Source organism: Prunus mume, linkage group LG2, assembly GCF_029339155.1.
Source record: "Prunus mume cultivar Tortuosa linkage group LG2, ASM2933915v1, whole genome shotgun sequence".
Lineage (NCBI taxonomy): Eukaryota > Viridiplantae > Streptophyta > Magnoliopsida > Rosales > Rosaceae > Prunus > Prunus mume.
The window spans coordinates 26,141,346-26,154,125 of NC_142699.1; the positions used below are offsets into that span (position 1 = coordinate 26,141,346).

At 41.5% G+C, this 12,780-nt stretch overlaps 1 protein-coding gene across 2 annotated transcripts; it reads left to right on the top strand.

Moving 5' to 3' along the window:
• Positions 1-5,180: 5,180 nt before the first annotated feature.
• TIC (time for coffee) lies at positions 5,181-12,277 on the top strand. 2 transcript variants are annotated; one of them, XM_016792108.2, is made up of 12 exons: positions 5,181-5,589; positions 5,686-6,153; positions 6,260-6,429; positions 6,525-6,840; positions 7,034-7,436; positions 7,525-7,585; positions 7,693-7,767; positions 7,848-8,106; positions 8,261-8,327; positions 8,441-8,507; positions 8,615-8,977; positions 9,064-12,277. In XM_016792108.2, the coding sequence occupies exons 1-12, from the start codon at positions 5,493-5,495 to the stop codon at positions 11,617-11,619; spliced, it is 4,902 nt and encodes a 1,633-aa protein (XP_016647594.2). In that variant the 5' UTR covers positions 5,181-5,492; the 3' UTR covers positions 11,620-12,277. The 2 variants fall into 2 exon arrangements, with proteins under 2 accessions (XP_016647594.2, XP_088901506.1); XM_089045380.1 differs by having other exon boundaries at positions 5,182-5,589; positions 8,438-8,507.
• The last annotated feature ends 503 nt before the right edge of the window (positions 12,278-12,780 follow it).

Below are 12,780 nucleotides of genomic sequence, written 5' to 3' on the forward strand. Positions count from 1 at the left end.
AACGACAATACAAATGATAGGCTACTTTATAAGGAGGGTGTTTATCACAAACACACTACCAATGTATTATGGAAGTTCGAATCTAAGACTATTAATCTGCAAGTCCAGGTTTTTTTCCATTAAGCTGAACTCCGTTAGCCTTATTACACTAATTTTTTTTTACTAATTAATTTTCTCACTTTTTTTTGTTCACTTACACTCTCATTTAATGGTAATTACAAAAGTATTAAAAACCATAAAGGAGTATAAGCTGACAAAAAAAAGCTCCTATTTTAATATTGTAAATAAATAATTTTCACATTAAGTCCAGTCATGAAATAAATAAATTACTGATACATTTGTTAGTAACCAAATCTTGCAATAATAAACAAATTGCAGGATATTGGTGAGTAATAGTAAAATCATGCACTGCAATAGCAATAACTGAACTAAATCCTCTTGAATCATAGTTGGTGATGAAAAATTAAACTAAGAAAAATATGACTAGTTGCCACATGTCACACACCCTTTGTTCCTTACTCAAATAGGCAACAAACCCCAAATACAAGAACCATATAGGTGACATGCTAATTAATTCAAAAATTCCAAGTCATAGCCTTGCTCTTTGTCACATGACTCAATACTAAATAACCCTTAACAATCTATTAACAGAAAATTAACTATGCTAATCACTTTTTTGTCCACAATTAATTACATAAGCTTGGATCTTGAGATTAGAAGACAAGGGTTTAGATTGGATTATTATAAATAAACAAAACCCGATTTAAAAAGTCACTGTATTGATGCTACACGCTTTGTCCCACTTCGTCATGCATTTTTTTTCTTTTAAACATCGCACCGTCAAAAAATAACTAACCACAAAAGCTTGCTCTTCTCTTTTTTTTATTTTTTTATTTTTTTATTTTTTATTTTTCAACTATTGGACTCTAACTCATAGGCTACAACATTAGGGGTTGTGGTCCACATGGCTTGTTCACACTGAAAGTTGTTTGTATGAGCACCATACCCTAAGTTTGCTTTCATATATTATGATTATTATTTTCTTCATTCTTACCTGAATTTTGTAATATGCAGTACACAACAAAATAAACAAAGTGCTATATAATATTACTTCTTAGCTGTCACTGTTCGCAAATATTTCTAATAATAAAAAATGCCTCTCACATTTTTATTTACTAGGTAACTATATATATTTTTTATCAAATATTATTTAACTAATGTGCTGCATTCAACAAGAAAGAACTAGAATCTTTTTTTAAAATTTCTTAAACTGAACTAGGAAAGAACAAGAACCAGAATAACATTGCATTTTAGGGTTCCTACTGCATGAAATGGATTAAATGTAAATTAGAGATTTACCGTTTTCCCAAAAAAGGATTAAATGTAAGAATAAAACTAGCACAATTTAAATGTGAGCAAATATTACTAAGCAAGTACTTAACTAAATTTCCAATTTCACTAGCATCTCATCCCCAAAACCACTTTGCTCAAAGCAACAACATGGGCACCCACCGAACGATGCCATATTACCAGTTAAAACTAGATCCATTACATTGTGATAAACTCATCTAACACTATTACATTGGGTCGCCACCTCAATCTTTTAAAATGCCCATGTGGCATTCATCGACACTCCACCGATTGCGTAATTTCACGTTTCACATGCAATAATTACAATGACAATCGAGAAGCGGTGACATTTTGTATCATATCATGTCTTGTCCGTTTGAATACACGTGAAGTACATTCTGGCTCTAACTTTAATTTTTGCCTAAGAATGTTAAATGACTCAACACTAATTTGACATGTTTATTCAACGTGTCATGCTTGAGTTGATACACGCAATTCATAAATGATAAACATTAGACATGATGAGTTTATAAACTATGTAAACTCATCACTCACTTGTACATTTTAAGTAAAAATGCTTTTGAAGGATTCGTACAATAACAAAATTAGAAAATGTTATTAAAACAACCAGACCGTTTCTGTGTATATTTATTATTTATATTATATTTTACTTGTGTAATACTGTAATTAGGTAATAAATATATGTGAATGATTTAAGTATGGAGCAAGTTGTGAATTTTTTGGTTGTAATTGGGCTAACAATATTGGAAAAAAAATGCAAAAAGAAAGAGAATGGGGATTAAGCCCAAACCTGCTAAATCAAACTATCTTAAATTGGTTTAGTTTTCTTCATAACTTTTGTTAAAATCAAACCGTTATATTATAATTTATTCAGTTGTGATTTTAAAGTAAAACTGATCAAATCCAGACCGCACCCCTAATATTTACTAATTTCATATCACTTTCATTTAACTTTATTGGCTAATTTTTTTTTATCAATCTCAAATAGGTTAAATTGAGATGAATAAAACCTGCATTCTAGATTGACTTGTGCGACACTGCAACATTATACATTTACTCCCCAATTCATTGTAAACAGGTGACCACCAACCCAAAACTGACACAGTCACATCACAAGGCCTTCAACACAATTCCATGAAAAGGAAGAAATGTAGAAAATCTAGAGGGTAATCGCATACCATGATTGCCAAATATGGGAGAATGGTATTGCAATTGACTAATTGACCCTTTTGTTTCAGATTGTACCTGCTGCAGTCACTTTTAATTAAATTGCGTTTTAGATTTGATTTTCATGCAACCTTATCCGTAGTCTATACTTTAAGTACATACATAAACCAAGTAGCAGATACCTTGTCATTTTCCTCATCATATTGGAAAAAACAAACACGTGCGAAATAACCAACATTTGAACGACACAGAACAATCAAGAATCAGGGTTGAAAATCGGAATCTTCAACTTGACATTGCTACCAAATATAGACTAATTTTGTGGTATATTCGGGTTACAAAAAGTGAACATTTCATAAACTTACCCAAGTAACAGATTGCTTTTTCATTTATGCACCCCAATTGGAAATAACATTATACTGCAATTACGCGATAGAAAATATTTCCCTCGTTTCTTATCATGTAAGTAGAAATTCATACATTCTACTAACATGTGTGCACAAGTTTTTCATTTTATTTTTTTATGAATTATTTTTGCATACGTGTCGAATTGTGATTCGCAGAAAAGATGAGTATCTCTTTATCGACAATGAATATTCTTATGCAACAATGCAATATAACAATAAATTATTTATTATTCTAATTTTGGTTGTCACATTACCATACTCAATTATGTTACCAAATGGGACTGTATTATATTATAATGCGTCAATCAAATCCATTTAGAGTAGTTAATTATTTATCAATTAATGGGTGGTGACTGGTGGTGGTGAGTATAATATAATCTAATCTAATTATATAAGCCCAACTTATGGCTGTGTGATTATGTTTGTGTGTGTGTATGGGTGGTGTTGTTGACGGCTAGGGTTTCACGTAAACGGTCATAAACAAAGCCACGGAGGCAGATGACGTAGCACCACTCCCGGAAACGTGGCACCTCTTCGAGACTTCGCGACAGCGAGGGAAGGAATTGAAAGCCAAAACCCCTTCCCCCTTCCCCTTGGCAAAGCGACAAAAGCTGGAGAAAGGGATCCATTGTGGTGGGTCAACCATTTCTGCGGGCCCAGTCTGACGTGGCCACACTTGTCCCCCAAATTATACTTTCCTTTTTATTTTTATGGAGCACTAATTAGCCCACCCAGCTGTGCCATAAGACCTCGCACACAGCCGCTCCAGCTGGAACCTCACAGTCGGGTGAGGTTATCACGCCACCTCCGAACAAAAAGATATTTACTAGCTAGTGAGCGTAGAAAAGTAGCCAATAGCAAGATCCGTGGCGACGAATCAGCAAATCACAGGTTACGTGTCCAAATAACCGAGCGCCACGTAGAGAAAATGACACTGCCACGAGTGACCAGCTTTTTATATATCTGGGTAATTCAATGTGAACTCCGCCATAAGCGCGTGGAGCGAGAGCCGGAAAGCGCTTTTTAAAAAAAGAAATATATCCACCTTTTCAATAAATTAACCTTTTTTTAACTGCGCTGTAAATTTTGACCGCGCAAAATTTTTTTATTTATTATTTTATTCGTAGAGTTGGACCCAGTGCACGTCACACTAAGCTGCCATATCCCACGAACGTGACAATAGGCCAACGCGAGAAAATAATTTCTAGATCGGCAGCTAACGTGGGACCCACACATCTCTCGGAAGTTCCGTGACCGTGACTCGAGTTTCCTTCCCTCCCTCCTGCTCCTCTATCCGCCGTTGGATGGAAATGAGCTTACGGTCCAGATGAGGCGCACTGATCGACACGCACGAGCCCTTTTAGTTTGGTGCCAGCTCGGACGAATCTGGGTTTTTGGGGTTTCTTTATTTATTAACTTATCGCCACGTCAGAACGCAATCGGACGGCGAATAAAGTTCGTGTTACTGGTAACGGGAAGATCCGGAGCGTTCAGGGGCCATCTAGTGCCATTAAGGTGGGGCCCGCGCTGTCAATTTATGGCAATTGTTTTTAGAATTTTGCTATCAATCCGTAATTAATTAATTAAACGAAATGTTTAAAGGAGGGAGAAAAAAAGGAAAACACAAAAACGTGGGACCAAAATAATGAATTTGACCGGTTGGAACGATATTATCTGCGGTCATGTAGATTCCTTGTGATCGTCACGTTGCTTTTACCGAGGTCTTTGCAACCGGGAATAGCCGGTAACGACGTCGCTTGGGCCAATTTCAGGGTTTTTTGTTTTGTTTTTTATTATAAAATATTTAAGTTTGATCGTGGATTCGTGGGATACAGTGTTCTTGTTTATGAGAGGAATAAAATAATAAAAGGAAATAATAATAATATTATTATCTTTTATCGATATTCATTGATTATCGGTATTTATTTTATTTGTTTTATGATTTTTATAGTATAAAAGTACCAAATCGGTAGTGAGTGAGTAAACATGGAAGCTTGGGAAGGAAGAAAAATAAAAACAATGACACGTGGCGGTACCAGAAGCAAAAGGTAGGGGTACGGCTTTGAACGGCGGGGATTTTGCCATGTAGGTTTTCGTGAATGTCAACCGCAGGATGTGTCGTCAAATAGACGGATCATATTGGAGGATGTGTTGTAGCTGTGAATCGTGGCCGTCTACGAGACTTTGGGGTGGGCTTCGCTCGGAGTGAAATAGCGCAAAAGAGGATGAGATAGACTGATAGAGAGCACAAAAAGAAGACAGAGTTGGAAATAGAGAGAAGGCAGAGAGAGAGAGAGAGAGAGAAAAAGAGAAGGGCAAAGGGGGGGGCTCAAGAGAGTGAGAGGTGAAGAAGATAAGCGAAAGCTGAGATCTTTGGCTGTGTGAAAAGGCTTGTGGGGGGATCATTTGCAAGGTTCGAAGCTCGGAGCATGCAAATCCGGTGGCTTTGACTAAATTATCCGGCGAATTGTGATGGGTTTCCGGTGATGAGAGATGGGATTAGTCTCCTGGTTCTAGCTGATTTGCTGGTAGATAATAATATTAGATATGGATAGAAATAGAGATGCGAGAAGAGCAGCTATGGCGGCCCCAAATGGGCTGTCAAGGCGAAGACATAGAAGTAGCAGCCTCAGAGACTCTCCAGGTTAGACCCTCACCAGATCTAAGCCCTCTCTGCAATACCCAGCTGTTGGATTTTTCATTGGTTTTAATGGCTTTTTTTCCTTTTTTGGTTTTGCAGAGGACGATGGTCCGGTGGAGTTACAAGAGACGTCGAGGCTCCGAGATCGGAAGAAGGATCGAGATCGAGATCGGGATCGAGAGAGAGACCGAGACCGGGACCGAGACCGCGATAGGGATCGGTTGAGCCGGAGCAAGAGGCGAAGAGGTGAGAGATTGATGCACGGAAGCAATAGAGAAGATGGCGGCGATGACAGTTCGGAGGAGAGTGTGAACGACGAAGATGAAGACGAGGACGACGACGGCGGTGGAGGCGTTGGTGTGAGCGGTGGAGGCGGTGGGTCGATTCGGATGCTTCCGCCCAACCCATCATCAACGACATCTATTTCGTCGTCGTTGTTGAATCACCGGAAAAGCTTCTCTCCGGTGAATAATATCAGTAGTAACAACAAGCATTTTCGACCGCACCCGGCGTTGAAGGTCACCGATGAGATGATTGGTGTGTCCGTACCGAGAAAAGCACGGTCAGGTAGAGCGAAAAATGAAGTGATTTAATGGAAAAAAAAGAAGCTCCAAGTCGTCAGAAATTAATGGATTCTGGGATTCTGATGTGTATTTTTTTTGTCGTTTTTCAGCGTCGACGAAGAGGTCTCATGAATGGCCTTCGAGTTGTGGTGTTGTAGGAGGAGACCAAATTCACCGGCAAGCTTCAACATCTCCGGTTCGGCCCGCTACATCGTCGATGGCGGCTCCATCCCCGTCTTCGCCTTCTTCTTCCCACGCCTCGGCGGTTCGGAAGAAGCTGGTGGGTCTTCAATTTCATCAGTTCGATTTATTTCTATGCTCTGTTTATTTTTTAACTTTTCATTTCTAACGTTGAGTGACTTTTTTTTGTTGCAGAAGCCCAACGGACCCAAGCTGAGGCCGCCGAAGATGTCGTCTTCGGCAAAGACGACGTCGTCTAATCAGGACGAGATAGAAATAGAGATCGCCGAGGTGTTGTACGGCATGCAGAGGCAGCCACAGGGACCGACGAAGCAGGAAATTGTAGTCACCGATTCAATTAAGTTTGAATCAAGAGAGGCCAACAAGTCCACCAGCGATGCCAAATCGAGAGTTTCGTCGCCGATCTCGAACTCGCCGTGCGCGTTGCCTCAGCTGCCGTCGGCTTTTACTCAGAATTCTAGCTCCTCTGTCACTTCCCTGTCCGCTGTTGGTGGGTATTTTAAGCTCTCTCAGAGCTCGGTTTTATTCATTTCTTGCTCGGTACCCCAATGCTCCGTTTGGTTGCTGAGAGACTGAGATTAAAGGGATTGTAAAGCTTGGTTTTTCGGTGAGCAAACAGAGCTGGGTCTTTGTGTTTTTATGGTGACTGATGAAAATTTGGTCTCTTTGATTCGAATCAACAGCACCCAAGAGGAAAAGACCGCGACCTGTGAAGTATGACGATGAGAACCCATCAATTTTCACCATTCAAAACAGTGCCATTTCGACTACGAGTAAAGTGGTGACTGATCAGCCTGCAAAGGTTGAGACTTCGTCTCCGAAATTGGAGAGAAACCCAGGATCTGCAGCTGAAAATGGCGGATTTTCGTACAATTTGGCCAATTCTCACGCTGTTCCAGCATCCTCAGAAGCTCAGCCGGAGCCAGATATGCCGGAGAGCAAAGCTGCCTCAGATTCAAAGCCAGCAAATGATGAATCAGATGGTCAAAATGTTCAAGTGAGCAAAGAGGAGCCTCAATCGCCCAAAAAGGAGTCTCCTGCTCTCAGACTGGATGATAATCGTCAGGATATGACAATGACTAAAGCGTGAGCACCAAAGATTGATTCCCTTTTTTGGAAACAAAAGAACCTTTTAATTCTCTTTTCTAATTTTCGTTTCTTGGGTTTTATTCAGAAATACAACGGTCTCTGAGATTGAGAACCAGCGAGAAGAAAAATTCCAGATAGATCTGATGGTGAGGATCTTCTGGTCATAACAGGATTTTATCTTCGATTTTTATTTTTTTTAAATGTTCTTTAAGAGCAATTTTTAATCTGGGCATTTTTTGGTTGATTCATTTAGGCTCCCCCAGATAGGGATGGTGAAGTTGATTTTATCTCTGTAGATCCTAAGCCTACGGTCATAGATGCAGAAACGGTGAGTGGGCCACCCCTGCCATTTGCCTAGTCTTGTTTGGTGTGAAAGTTTAATTAATGTGGGTCACTGTTTGGGTGCAGGAGATAAAGCCTATGACTAGAGAAGATGACAAAGTTGTGAAATTTGGCAAGGAAGAGCATGCAAATGTGGAAACTGAGAAGTGCAAAGTTGCGGTGGAAGAAGCTGAGTTCAAGAAGCCTATTGTTGGTAGTAAAGAAAGGAATATTGATCTCCAGCTTGATTTGGAGAAGACTGATAGGGATAGTGGCACTGCTTGTTTTAGTGGAAACAAGCTGCATCATAATGTTGCTAAGCAGCAGCAAAACACTGAGAAAACTGGTAATTTAGTTTGTGCATTCATTTCTCTCTCTCTCTCTCTCTCTCTCTCTCTCTGTCGTTATCTCTGTCTCTCTCTCCCCCCTTTTGGGTTTTTGGAGCTTTGACTGACCCATTTGGGCTACTTATTCAAAGATCTTGTCTTCTTATTCTTCAGTCCAATCGAGCTCTGTACCTTTGCCAATGTCTGTGGCTGCCTGGCCAGGCGGGCTTCCTCCAATGGGGTACGGTTGCGTTATTTTGTTATGTGTTCCTTACTCTTTGTTGGTTTATTTGTGTATTTCCGTGGTTTTTATATATACACTTCTCTTGGGGAAATGACTGTTCTCATCAGCAGGTATATGGCACCTTTACAAGGAGTTGTATCCATGGATGGGAGCACCGTTTCTTCAGCTGCTATACAAGTATGTATTTTTTGGTTATTTTCTTTTACTTTTTTTTTCTTCTCTTTTTTTGAACTCTTTGGAGCTGTGTCGTCTTCTTTTTCTAATGAACTTCTGAACTTGTACAGCCGCCACATTTGCTTTTTAATCAACCTCGGCCAAAGAGGTGTGAAACCCATTGCTACATTGCAAGGAATATATACTATCACCAGCAAATGTCAAGGATGAATCCTTTTTGGCCAGTAGCAGCTGGTTCTGGATCTCTATATGGGGGAAAGCATTGCAATCCCAATGTATTACCTCCAGAATTGCATGGGAATATTCCAGGTAGAGGGGTGAATTCAGCGCAGGACAAGGGACAGGGGCTTGCTATGTTTCCTGGTCCATCTGCGAAGGACAAAAGTTCACAAACAGCAAACCTTGTGGATGCACAGAGAAAGCAAATTGTTCTCCAGCAAGCTCTGCCTCCAGGGGCACCTAGTAATATCTTGGTATGTTTCACTTCTCTTGATATTTGTTGAATTGTATTGCTGGGGAGGATTCGAGTATTAATGCAGTTTTCACCATTGAATTTCAGCATGGTCCTGCTTTCATATTCCCTTTGAACCAGCAACAGGCAGCTGCTGCTGCTTCTGTCCGACCTGCATCTGTGAAGTCTCCTAATGCTGGTGCTGCAGCTTTGTCAAGTACATCTAACTCTGCTCCAATGACAGCTGCAGCAACCGCTGCTCCAGCCCCAGCAATGAGCTTCAATTACCCAAATATGGCAGGGAACGAACCTCAGTATTTGGCAATTTTGCAGAATAATGCATATCCATTTACAATGCCGACTCATGTAGGTGCACCGCCAGCTTATAGAGGACCCCATGCTCAGCCAATGCCTTATTTTAATGGGTCTTTCTATTCTTCCCAAATGCTCCATCCTTCTCACCTTCAGCAGCAGCAGCAGCAGCAGCAACCACCACCATCCCAGTCACAGCAAAGTCAACAAGGTCATCAAAACCCTAGCATTTCTAGTGGCTCATCATCATCCCAAAAACATTTGCAAAATCAGCAGCAGAGGCCACATCCCAGTGGTGTCAATGGTGGCAGTGGAAGCTTGCAAGGCTTTCCTACCTCAAAAAACCCATCTTCACAAGCACTACAGCTGCAGCAGCAGCAACGGCCACAGCAGCAGAACCCACATCCTCCGCACCAAGCTCGCCAACTTGAGCCTGAAATGGGGGGCGAAGATAGCCCATCAACTGCTGATAGTCGAGTCTCTCGTTCGAATATGAACATTTATGGTCAGAATTTTGCAATGCCAATGCGCCCACCGAACTTTCCATTGATGACACCTCCTTCAAGTGGTAGTGCTAGTGGTGCAACAGGTGCAAGTGGTACTGAGAAGAAGCCGCAGCAACAGCCGCAGGGCCCAAAGACGGGGGTTGAAGCATCTCAAGCTTTTGCTATGTCTTTTGCTTCCATGAATGGTGCTACCGCTGCGACTGGCATTGACCTTACATCGCTTGCTCAGAATCATGCAATTCTCCAGAGCTTTCCAGAGGTAAGGCAGAATTATCAACATTTTATGGCCGTCCAAGCAGTACAGCATAAGAAGAGTTATCGTGTTCCTGAAGAAGGGAAAACGGGAGGAGGTGATTCCCCTAATGTGGAGGAAGAAAGAAAGGCCATGGGAGGAAAAGCTTCATCAACTCTTGGGCACTCCATTGCATTCTCCAGGACAGACTTGACGGATACATCTGGTTCTACAATACCGAGCAACAATGTCATTGATAGCTCAACGCGAACTCTTAACCTCAGCTCTACTCCTGGCCGGACTTCTAGTTCTGTTTTGCCACCTGCTGTCAGCTCTGTAAATGCTCCCGCATCTCAGCAGCAACTCCAGCAACAAATGCAGCAGCAAATGCGGAATCACCAGCAACAGCAGCAGCAACAGCAACAGATGATTCAGCTTCATAAGCAGCAATTTTCTGCTGCAGGCCGAAGCAAGACACCAGCAACTAGTAATGGCAGCGTCTACTCTGATCACCTTCCCTCCACCTCTTCTATGGCTGCAAAGTTTCCTAATGCTCTATCTTCATTCCCCCAAAACCTTGTCCAAAGTAGCAGCAGTCCAGCTCAATCTCCTCAGTGGAAGAATTCTGCAAGGACAACCACTTCCCAAGTTCCTTCATCGTCTTTGGCCTCGTCAACCTCATCATCCCTCAAAAACCTTTCTCAGAAGCATGCTCGTACACAGCAAAGCCACACACAGATATCTTTTGCAGCCAACACAAAGTCTTCAACCCAATCTCAAGGGTTACAACCTGCCAGTAGCAATCAGTCCCCATCTCCTCCAGTAATGGTTGGTTCACCAACACCCACAACTTCGTCAATGTCCAAGAGTGCTGGTGGAAGCCCAAGAACAACTACTTCGACTTCCACAGGAAATAAAGCTGGCCAAGCTTCTTCTTTGTCATCTCAGCAGGCCAAGAACTCACCATCAGTGCCCAGTCAGAAGTCATCTCCTGTTGGCGGGAGGAATGTCCCTTCGATCCTAGGCAACACCCATATTACCTCTTCAAGCACTGGAACTAAGTCACAATTGCCACAGCAGCAGCAACAACTCCAGCAACAGCAGCAGCATCAACTCCAGCAGCAGCAGCATCAGCATCAACAACAGCAGCATCAACATCAGCAGCAGTTATCTAAGCAATCAATTCAGCAAGCGCACTTGTTCTTCTCTAATGCCTACATCCAAGCACAAGCTTCACATTCAAATAATGCCACCTCTACCGCCCCTTCAAGTGGGTATTATCATAGTATTCCAAGACGTCGGCCTGAGCAACAGCAGCCGCCACAGGGCTCATCAGGGTCATCCTCGAGTGGGATGCTGTCACTCTGCCCGCCCGTTACGCATTCTAATACTAGCACCACTGATCCTGCAAAGGCGGCAGCAGCTGCAGCTGCTAACAACATGAAAGGTAGTGGCTTGTCCTCACAGACTCTTATGCATCATGCTCAGTTTGCTGCTGCACAGTCCTCTGGTCCGCATCAGATTGTACCTGGGGGATTCCCTTATGTACATGCTATTCCTACCGTGGTCCAGGTGAAACCGGCAGAACAGAAGAAACAACCTGCTGGTGAGTAGAATGATGTTCCTGTGTTAAAACATTGCAACCCCCATAAATTGACAAATGAAAAGTGGAAAAAGAAGCTGCATTATATTTGGATGGGGATTGTGAACATATGAAAGGAATGGCTGATTTTTGCCCGAGGAAGTGACAAGTTTGCATAGCCTCTGGCAGCCTGAGAAGAAATGGGAACAAGACACGTGGAGAAGCACGGAGCAGAGGGAGGCTAGGTGGAATTGAACCCGCAATTTTGGAAGAAAGTTTAGCAAGTGGGGAAATTTGTCCTAATGAATGTGTATTCAGCTATGTACACTTTGTGTCTATAATCTGACAGGGTCGATGGTGAAGTCTAATTAAATTTGATTGGTTTGATGAGGGGATAGGTTGGGGCAATGTAAGGGAAAAAAGGCGAAAAAAGAAAAGAAATTATTATTAATGTTGGGCGCGAAGGAGGAGGATGATGAGGAGGAAGAGCGAGACCCACCTTTCCTTCTTTAGGGGCTGTAACGGTGGATTTCCGTTTTCCTATTTCTTTTTTGGAGGTTTAAATTTCCAGAAAGAGCATTAAAACTTTTGACATAATATATATGGCAATGGAATGGAATGTGTGGAGGGTGTATGTGTATATTTCTAGAACATATAATGGGTAACCCTCCTAATATTTTTTTATTTAAATTTTGTCACTACATGTTTCATTTACTTAGCCCGGTGAATGTGAATATAATATGAACAGGGTCCAAAAAAAGATGTGAATTTTCGGGTTGCCTCATTTATATGCCTCACTTTACCTTTATGATCTCCTCACTTATGAGGGAGCAACACTTGTTTGGAACGGGTATGGCAAAATAATTGTTATTTTCGGCCAATCACGATAACTTTGTTATTTTCGGCCAATTGTGGTAACTTTAAGTGGAAAAAATGTTGTAATTGGCCGAAGATAAGTTTACCTTATGATAAATGTATTTGGTGATATAGTAGAAAGACTTTTTTTGGACAGAGTTAATAGATAATTGTAGAGACGTGTGATGTGAGGTGAGGGTGAGGGGGAAGGGTGAGGAAGTTCAAATTGTACACTCTCCATTTTCAGACTTAAAAAGTGTTTTGATTTCATACAAATGGACAATGGTGGGTGGGGCCCCAAAGTCACTCCCACTCATTGTGGCCTTTTTATATATAAT

What these genes read in the sequence shown, in the direction of transcription:
- TIC (XM_089045380.1), top strand. Translation starts at nt 5,493, where the DNA reads ATGGATAGAAATAGAGATGCGAGAAGAGCAGCTATGGCGGCCCCAAAT. An exon ending in CGGCGGTTCGGAAGAAGCTG is followed by an intron (nt 6,430 to 6,524) that starts GTGGGTCTTCAA and finishes TTTTTGTTGCAG; the next exon opens with AAGCCCAACGGACCCAAGCT. An exon ending in GGCGGGCTTCCTCCAATGGG is followed by an intron (nt 8,328 to 8,437) that starts GTACGGTTGCGT and finishes TGTTCTCATCAG; the next exon opens with CAGGTATATGGCACCTTTAC.